Here is an 8215-nt window from a genome sequence, read left to right as displayed (position 1 = left end):
CGCCTCTTATAGTGGAAACGTACAGCTTAATTTGGTGTCTGTACAGCGCCATTTCACGTAGTGACAAAACACTCAAACTATTCGGGTAAAATTGTCGACATCAAGTCGATAATAACTGCACAGCTTGGAATCCTTAAATCGAATCCTTAAATCGAATCGTTTGCTACTTCATGAAGTGACGTTGTGCGGACTACTTGAACGAAACATCTGTTTCGTGCTAGAGTTTGCAGAGTGTCCAATAGCAAAAACGGCAAGAATATTTTCAGTTGAATTCGATATTTTAGTGATTTCTCGTTGGAATGTTTTGTAATTTTCAAGGACCCGAATTAATACGAAAGAAATTGAAGGAACACACTATAGAGAAATCCGTTTCTGAAACAAAGTGCGATGCACTACCTGTTTGTATATATACATTGTGCGAGTCGGACTACGGACAAGTGACACGGATCAAGTGGCAGCACCAGCACGCCAGCAAGTGACTCCAAACATTTCGTATAAGTGTGTCGTTGTATGTTGTATCTTATTCGTAGTGGTTTTAGTTGGCCGAGTTGTCTTGCTCTTTGCTCTAAGAAGAGAAAAGAGACGAAGAACGTGTTGCCAGTGAGATTTTACAGAGAATGCAGATGTCAGCTCAAAATCGCGAATATCGTGAATCAGTGTGTATAAATACAAGTGGGAGTCACATATGCGTCAGCAACAGGTTGTCGAGTCGCGAGTACACAGTACATGTTCCAGCCGTTCGTGTTTCCAATGTAAGTTGAAGTACAGAACGAGTTCAAGCCGAGTGTTTTATAAACGCGAACATAAATTGATTTGTTGAAAACCGAACATGGTTACGTTGTATATACATATTTGGGTCGTCTCGTCGACAGTTCAGGTCACGATAGATACCTAGTACTGTTCGAAGACAGTTGTTTATCGTTGACGCATTAGTTTAAAAGCAATTATGAACAACGCTAATCAAACATCGAAGTGTTGTTCCTTTTGTGCAGGCACGTGTGCTTGTGTTTGCGTCTCTGCATGTACTCTGCGATTTGATAAAGTGTGATTGTGGAATTAGCGCATCGAAAACTATAAATATAAAGTGTAAAATTTACTTTGAAAAGGAAATGATCGTGCGTGCTTTCTCGCAGCATTGACGACACTTTCTTGCTCTGAAATGTGCGTATACGTGACGTGAGAAATCTTTCTCTGTTCTTGATCGAGGCCAATCGACTTTGTTTACTAATAGGTTAGGGTACACAGCACCCTACTCGTTGCATCGGTCTTCGTGCCACGACTCACGACCGTAACGTTCCAATTTTTCTCGAGTCCCGTTTGATTTCATTTGAATTTCGTACGATTCGTTGGTCGCGTCGCTGTTTAAACGCGTTGCTGGTATTACCTCGAGGCGAAACGAATGTTAATTCGATTTCTGGCCTATTTTAGAAAGCGGATTATGAAAATCTGAAGAACGTCGATGCTGTTTGATCGGCTCGTGTTGCGATTGTATTCGAATCACATTATTTTTCATGTTCCATGTACCCTCCTATTTGACGAAAATATGTTTCTTTTATTTCAGGCACCTACGAATGGCTGGTCGATATCATAAAGAAGTAAAGGTAGATAATATCTGGATGGTCCAAGGAAAAGCAGATCCCATGGAAAGGGCACAGGGAACAACATACATGGAAGGGGACAATCGTCTTCTGGACTATTGGGAAGAGTATCAGGACATGATAGAAGAAACCGAGTTGTTGGACGATTATCTGGAGGAGGAATGCCCACGCAATTACGATGGTGAGGTTTCGGTTCACTGCAGCTTGGAAGATAATTCTCGGCAAGAAAAATGAATATCGGTAATTTCAGACGGCGAGGAAGAAGCGGAATGGCTACGTACAGCTGGTTTGGGACAGCTGACCGAAGCATGGAAAGTCGGAAAAGAAGTGCCACCGGAAGAACTGGGTGCCGCACTGCGACCGTTGTCACGAGCCCAGGCAGAGGCTGTGAAACGGCGCGTGAAGTCACTGAATCACACGGTCAAGCAGCGTTTCAATCAACGGCAACGCGTCCGCAAGCCCGACATCAGAGACGTGTTCAAAGACGTAGAGGTATGAGGAATTGGAAACCGACACGAAAGGATTCATGTAGCCGTGGTAATTCGTTCTTTGTTGACACGTTAGGCGTCGAGCACGGGAACGAGATCCCGCAGCGCTACGCCTGATTCTCTGGATTCTGTGACTGGCGCGACGCCAGAAAGCGCTCCAACGATCACTGTTCCAACGATCGTAACTCAACTTGGTTACGTTATATTTTCTTCTTAGAATTATGTATTTGATTTCACGCGCGCAGGGGACTCTGTTTATCGTGCAAGTTACATACCTCTAACTCCCGACCCTCTGTTAATGACCGTGTCTTGGAACGGAAGACAGTTGAAAGGATGTCCTCTTCAGATCAATGTAACGAGCGCAGCTGACGCCTCGCGTGTCATTTGCTCTGGCGACGGACTGAAACACGGTATAGTCGGCCAAGAAATACGAAGTTTCATCGATACTAGACGCGCAGGACCAGGTATGTAACGTGTGTTCAGAACCAGAATTTCGTTACTGGTCAATGTGTGCGAAGAGAATATTTTTCGATGTTCAGGCGAGTTGACGGCACACTGCGTGGGTCCTCATAAAGTGGCTTACTGCGAATTGTACGATCACGGCGACGCTACCTTCACGTTAAACGTTAAACCGCAAGAGGCTGGACGACATGCTTTAACGATCAAGTATGCGGGAGAACATGTTCCGGGTTCGCCATTTACGTTACGCGTTTCCGGTGCTCCGGACGCTTCGAAGGTAATTTCGAGTTTCAGAACAAAATAACATTTGCGAACATTCGAAACTTTTGGCCCGTACTAATCGAAATTGTTTCTAAAACAGGTACGAGTGTACGGGCCAGGAATCGAGCATGGAGTACTAGCGACATTCCAATCGCGTTTCATTTGCGACACTCGAGGCGCCGGTGCTGGTCAACTGACAGTACGAGTCCGTGGACCCAAAGGGGCGTTCAGAGTAGAAATGCAGAGAGAAACTCAAAAGGATCGTATAATTCTTTGTCGGTACGATCCGACGGAACCAGGCGACTATAGAGTCGAAGTTCGTTGGGCAGGCGTTTTGGTTCCGGGTTCCCCGTTCCCGGTTAAGATCGTTGATACGCAAGACGAGCTATTGATGCTAACACAGGTAAAGACGTGTACCAGTTTCGAACCGAAACGACGTCACGCGAGTTTTGTTCGAATATTTGTTCAGAAATGTGGTGAGGATCAAATTTTTAATTGCAGGGTGGAGACAATTATTCAACGGGACATCACACGATCGCGTCGTGGCGTGGATCGCAAGCTATGTTGTAAGGAAATAGCATATCAAGTTGTTATTATTTTTTACGAACTAATAATATATTTTGATAATATATAATTATATTATAACTTATCTAAAAATGTTTGCAATAAAACCGATATTTTGACAAGTCTCGTTACTCCGATAACGATACTTCAGTGTTTTTTTAAATATCATGTCAACTTGTTCAAGTTCGCCTGTCTCTTTACCAACGACTTCAGGGCGTCGTAATACGTTTTCGTCTCGCCGTTGTCATATTCCATGTTGAAATGTTCTTTCAACTTTCTCTTCTTCTCTGCAAGATTCCTCTTCTCCTCAATATCGACGTTCGTCGACTCCTTCAGTGCTTCAGCCTCGTGTTTTTGAATTTAGTTTCCAGGTCCTCGAAATCTCCATAAACATCTTCCATGTTGTCTAAATTCAATAGCTCCGCGGCGTCCCTCTCGAGTGCAAGACAAATCGTCTCAGTTCAACGCGAAAACTTTAATAAAAACTCATGTTATTTCTTAATTGATACTGGTTATGTCAAGATTATTTAAATTTAAAAAGGACTTACTATCTGAAAATTTGTTCGGCGCGTCGTTGTCATTTTCTCTAACTTGGTTTCTTCTTTTTCTCTAACTTGCTGAGTTCTCTGAACACTTGTTTCTTCATTTCCTTCTGTCTTTGAAGTTTTCGCGCTTCTTCCGCGGAAATTTGAGCCTGGTGAGCCTCGATTCTTTTCTTCATGGCTAGCTTCAACTGTTTCTGTTTGTGAGCGTAATTGGTTTTAATCATTTGCATGAGCCTCGCCACCCTCTCTTCCTTAGGTTCGCGCACTACCGCCACTCTGCCGTCTTTGAACTTCGGCTTGCGTCTTCCAGGATGTGACATCATCTTTGGTTTATCTTTGTAAGGAAGCTCCTTCTGCAAGCTTCGAGGAATAGACAAAGGTCTGAAGATCTTTGGTTCTCTTTCGATGTTCGTGTACATCGAGTCCGCGTTCGCCGGCATACGAATGTTTAGTTCCCTTTTCAACTGTCCGGTCGTTTTCATTCCTTGCCAACGGTTCTTCTCGTCGGTCGGTAATAAAAGCGACGTGACAGGGTTATAGAATCTCGGGACATCGACTTTGTACCAGGTGCGGCAAAATACGATGTCGCTTAGAAGTATCTTGTCCTCGAACGTCGCCCGGAAGCAACCCTCCGGCTTCGATACAGCTTTTTTTATTTGACCGCGTATACCCGACACTGTTTTTATTTTGGCACCCTCGAATTTTGCCACCTCGAGGGCACTATTGAACATGTCCTTGATGAATGCAGTCTTTTTGTAGATCTTCATGGGGACGCCGGTGAGCTTCAGCTTTTTCATGATCTGCGTGCTCTTGTCCATCTCGACTACAGAACCGGTCGCCGCTATTCTGAATCCCGGCGCTCTGCTAGCAACGTCCTGCACAGCTACAACCCCGGTGCTCTGCGGAGTTATAGGACCCCAAAAGTGTGCCATGCAGGCAACATGTTCCGGCGTGTACTTCAACATTCTGCTTCTCAAGTTGTCCTCCAGCTTCGAGAAGATCGCGAGCGTCTGGAATCGTCTCCAACCCACGGAAATGATTAATGGATCTCGGCTTTTAAGAATCTTCGAGTACCATCGGTGCTTCTTCATCCTCGTCTGCACATATCCTATGTTTTCTTCACCGTGCAAGAGTCCTCCTATGATCAGCGGATACGTGGGATCCAGATGAGTGATCAGCTCGCAAGGCACGTTTTCCAACTCGACGCGAACGTACATACCAGGACGATATCCTTCCAACTGAACCCGCACAGTGTCCTCTACTCCATCGAATTCCGACTTGTTCAAGTTCGCCTGTCTCTCCACCTCCGACTTGAGATCGTCGTAATAAGTTTTCGTCTCACCGTTGTCATATTCCATGTCGAATTGCTCTTTCAACTTTCTCTTCTTCTCTAGAAGATTCTTCTTCTCCTCGATATCGTCCTTCGTCGACTCCTTCGGTGCTTTAGTCTCGTGTTTCTCCCCAGTTTCCAGGTCCTCGAAATCTCCGTAGACATCATCGTCCAAGTCGTCTAATTTCAATAGCTCTTCCGCGTCCTCCGATTCCTTCCATTTTCCCGTTACGAAACGGTTCACGACGAGCAATTTGTTCTCCTCTTCCAACCAATCTCGTGGTTCTTTCGAAAAGAACACGCATTCCTCTTGATTCTGCAGCTCTCGCTCTTGGATCTTACGCTTCTGCTGCTCTTGCACCACACGGAAAATGCCGCCGATCTCGTTCTCCTGGTCCTCCACCGCGACCTCTTTCTCTTCCTTTTCTTCCCCATCCTGCATTTCTTCAACGAGATTCCTCTTGTCGACCACTCCGTACACTAACTTCATCAAGTTCTTGTTATCTCGTTGACGGTCCTCGAACGAGTTCTTAGCTTTCTCGGCCAAATTTGTTTTCCACTTTAATTCGTCCACAACCTTCTCGCTCTCGTCGTCCTCTACCGCGGTATCATCATCGTCGGTTAGGTCCTCCTGCGATGATCCATGTTGAGACAGATTCGTTGCGCTTTCCTCATCTTCGTCGCCGTCTCTCTCGAGTCCAGCGCGCGAATCTTCGTCGCTAAGTTCGTCAAAGCTATCGTTCTCGCTGTCGCTGTTCGATTGTTTGTTATATTTGCTCGTGTTAGTCAAAGAATCGAGCGCTTCCGCGATTTTATTCTTGATTTTTATATCAGACTCTTTACTCGTCGAATGATAAACTTCCGTGTTACCTGACGCGTCTGTCTGTTCACTAACGACCGCAGACTTATGTTTCTCCTTGTCTATATTGTCGTCCGAGTCTGAATCGTTCGACGAACTCTTTCTCTTCTTCCGCTCCATCATTCTAGATCCGACAATCTTCTTTTTTCTTTTTGCACCGTTTCCATTCGATGCCTCCTCGTTCTCGCTTTCTTCTTTCAATTCGTCACTGTCCGTACTGACGTTTTTATCTTCGTCGTCCAGTTCATTGTCGCTTTCCTCGCTGTCCTGCGAATCAGGGAAGACAACTTTTCTTCTAACCCGACCATTGTCGATCACGGTTTCGCCAACGTAATCGCCAAGAGCTTCCTCGACGTCCTTTGCCTTAATCGGAGCAGAATCGCTGAACAGCTGCAACTCGCTATGTTGTAATTTTTGATCGAGGGTTTGCCGAGTATCCATCAGAGCTCCAACCAAACCTGTATCCTCCTCCTTGTGAGAATGGCTGCCACCCAACTCTACATAAACGGCGTCCTTGTCATAAACTATCCCACCCACGCCTGAGAAAGGTGCGTAAATCAAACGTTCCTTTTCTACTAATGCACGTTTTTTTAGCACCTCTGGCAGAGGGCAGGGATCCGGAAGAAAACTGAGATCTTTAATTTTCAGATCACCACATCCAGGAATGTGTATAGACGTTTCCTTGATTAAAGGAACTCCCCTCACATACCTGCAAAAAACGGTACAATATAGAACTCATGATAACTTTATATAGCGTATAATCTTTACTTACCCATACAAACTTATAGTTCTATCAGTTTTTGGATTTTGTCTTATTGATTCCGGAGGTGTTAAGTCTTCCACTCTATCCGCCAAAATATACGGATGCGTACCACGCCAAGTCAGAGGCCTGAACTTCATCACAGATACGAACCTAGCCAAGTTTTTTACCTCTGTTCGTAAATATTCTCCATGAAGCATCCCGGATAAATAGAACAATTTTGCTCCAGCATAAACTTCGGTCCAAAATCTATGTTTCAACGTTTTCTTAGTCCTTTTTAATTGTTTCGCATTTTTTATTAAATCTAAATGAGTTAAAACTCCCATGATCCTGGGCATTCCGTGCACCTGACAGATATTCAAAAATTCAAAGATTTCCATTTCAAAACCAAAGGAGCCATCTATTAGGAGCAAAACCAAATCTGCCACTTTTGCTATATCTATCATGCAGTTGATATCATTGTTACATTCCATAAATGTAATTCTTCTCTTTTTGCTGGAAACAACAGTAACCGGACCTACTATATTGGTCAGCGGCTGTTTCACGTAACTCTTGATTAGACATTGAATTAGCAAAGATTTTCCTACTTTTGGAGGACCAACCACGGCGACCAGAATAGGAGGTGGTTCCAGAGGAGTTCTGTCCACCAAAGGTATGTGTTGTTTCTTAGTTTCTATATCCTGTTTACGCCGGAAACGTCTCTCCGCCTTAAGCGCGGAATGAAACGTGAAAGCTTTCGGATTCTTCTGTTTATCTGTTAGTTCTTGCACGTGTTCGGTCTTCGCCATCTTTTTCGAAGCCTTGCGACCAGCATTGCGTTCTCTGTGCGATTTATGTTTCACCGTACCTTCCGCTTCGAAAGCCATTTTAAATTTCTTGACGAAGTCGTTACAACGATTAAATATATTGCACTAATAAAATTACCTCTCGGTTTCACTCCAGGCTAGGTTATGCGACCCTTAGGAAGCAACAGGCAAAGTTGTTTTACGTTGTGCACATGTTTGCGATCATGGCGCCTCTTATAGTGGAAACGTACAGCTTAATTTGGTGTCTGTACAGCGCCATTTCACGTAGTGACAAAACACTCAAACTATTCGGGTAAAATTGTCGACATCAAGTCGATAATAACTGCACAGCTTGGAATCCTTAAATCGAATCCTTAAATCGAATCGTTTGCTACTTCATGAAGTGACGTTGTGCGGACTACTTGAACGAAACATCTGTTTCGTGCTAGAGTTTGCAGAGTGTCCAATAGCAAAAACGGCAAGAATATTTTCAGTTGAATTCGATATTTTAGTGATTTCTCGTTGGAATGTTTTGTAATTTTCAAGGACCCGAATTAATACGAAAG

The 8215-nt window shown here is 44.2% G+C and overlaps 3 protein-coding genes across 6 annotated transcripts; 2 read left to right on the top strand and 1 right to left on the bottom strand.

Annotated features, from left to right (window-relative positions):
• Positions 1-504: 504 nt before the first annotated feature.
• LOC143260189 (rho GTPase-activating protein conundrum-like) lies at positions 505-2333 on the top strand. 4 transcript variants are annotated; one of them, XM_076524990.1, is made up of 4 exons: positions 505-752; positions 1562-1779; positions 1849-2090; positions 2163-2333. In XM_076524990.1, the coding sequence occupies exons 1-4, from the start codon at positions 727-729 to the stop codon at positions 2301-2303; spliced, it is 627 nt and encodes a 208-aa protein (XP_076381105.1). In that variant the 5' UTR covers positions 505-726; the 3' UTR covers positions 2304-2333. The 4 variants fall into 4 exon arrangements, with proteins under 4 accessions (XP_076381105.1, XP_076381108.1, XP_076381107.1 ...); XM_076524993.1 differs by lacking the exon at positions 505-752 and adding an exon at positions 782-1086; XM_076524992.1 differs by lacking the exon at positions 505-752 and adding an exon at positions 782-1161.
• LOC143260188 (filamin-A-like) lies at positions 2238-3533 on the top strand. Its single transcript, XM_076524989.1, has 4 exons — positions 2238-2550; positions 2626-2822; positions 2907-3209; positions 3308-3533. The coding sequence occupies exons 1-4, from the start codon at positions 2385-2387 to the stop codon at positions 3374-3376; spliced, it is 735 nt and encodes a 244-aa protein (XP_076381104.1). The 5' UTR covers positions 2238-2384; the 3' UTR covers positions 3377-3533.
• LOC117228302 (ribosome biogenesis protein BMS1 homolog) lies at positions 3394-7862 on the bottom strand. Its single transcript, XM_076524976.1, has 3 exons — positions 6877-7862; positions 3919-6813; positions 3394-3843 (listed from the first exon to the last, which is right to left on the bottom strand). Exons 1-2 carry the CDS (start codon positions 7728-7730, stop codon positions 3957-3959), a joined length of 3711 nt encoding a protein of 1236 aa, XP_076381091.1. The 5' UTR covers positions 7731-7862; the 3' UTR covers positions 3394-3843; positions 3919-3956.
• Between the last annotated feature and the right edge of the window lie 353 nt (positions 7863-8215).

This window comes from Megalopta genalis, chromosome 10, assembly GCF_051020955.1.
Source record: "Megalopta genalis isolate 19385.01 chromosome 10, iyMegGena1_principal, whole genome shotgun sequence".
NCBI classification, from domain to species: domain Eukaryota; kingdom Metazoa; phylum Arthropoda; class Insecta; order Hymenoptera; family Halictidae; genus Megalopta; species Megalopta genalis.
The sequence above is the reverse complement of the archived record's forward strand: the minus strand, read 5'-3'. Positions and strand labels throughout refer to the sequence as shown.

What these genes read in the sequence shown, in the direction of transcription:
- LOC117228302 (XM_076524976.1), bottom strand. Translation starts at nt 7,730, where the DNA reads ATGGCTTTCGAAGCGGAAGGTACGGTGAAACATAAATCGCACAGAGAA. An exon ending in AGAACTATAAGTTTGTATGG is followed by an intron (nt 6,814 to 6,876) that starts GTAAGTAAAGAT and finishes CGTTTTTTGCAG; the next exon opens with GTATGTGAGGGGAGTTCCTT.
- LOC143260189 (XM_076524990.1), top strand. Translation starts at nt 727, where the DNA reads ATGTTCCAGCCGTTCGTGTTTCCAAT. An exon ending in CAGCCGTTCGTGTTTCCAAT is followed by an intron (nt 753 to 1,561) that starts GTAAGTTGAAGT and finishes CTTTTATTTCAG; the next exon opens with GCACCTACGAATGGCTGGTC. An exon ending in ATGCCCACGCAATTACGATG is followed by an intron (nt 1,780 to 1,848) that starts GTGAGGTTTCGG and finishes CGGTAATTTCAG; the next exon opens with ACGGCGAGGAAGAAGCGGAA.
- LOC143260188 (XM_076524989.1), top strand. Translation starts at nt 2,385, where the DNA reads ATGACCGTGTCTTGGAACGGAAGACAGTTGAAAGGATGTCCTCTTCAG. An exon ending in TACTAGACGCGCAGGACCAG is followed by an intron (nt 2,551 to 2,625) that starts GTATGTAACGTG and finishes TTCGATGTTCAG; the next exon opens with GCGAGTTGACGGCACACTGC. An exon ending in GTGCTCCGGACGCTTCGAAG is followed by an intron (nt 2,823 to 2,906) that starts GTAATTTCGAGT and finishes TTTCTAAAACAG; the next exon opens with GTACGAGTGTACGGGCCAGG.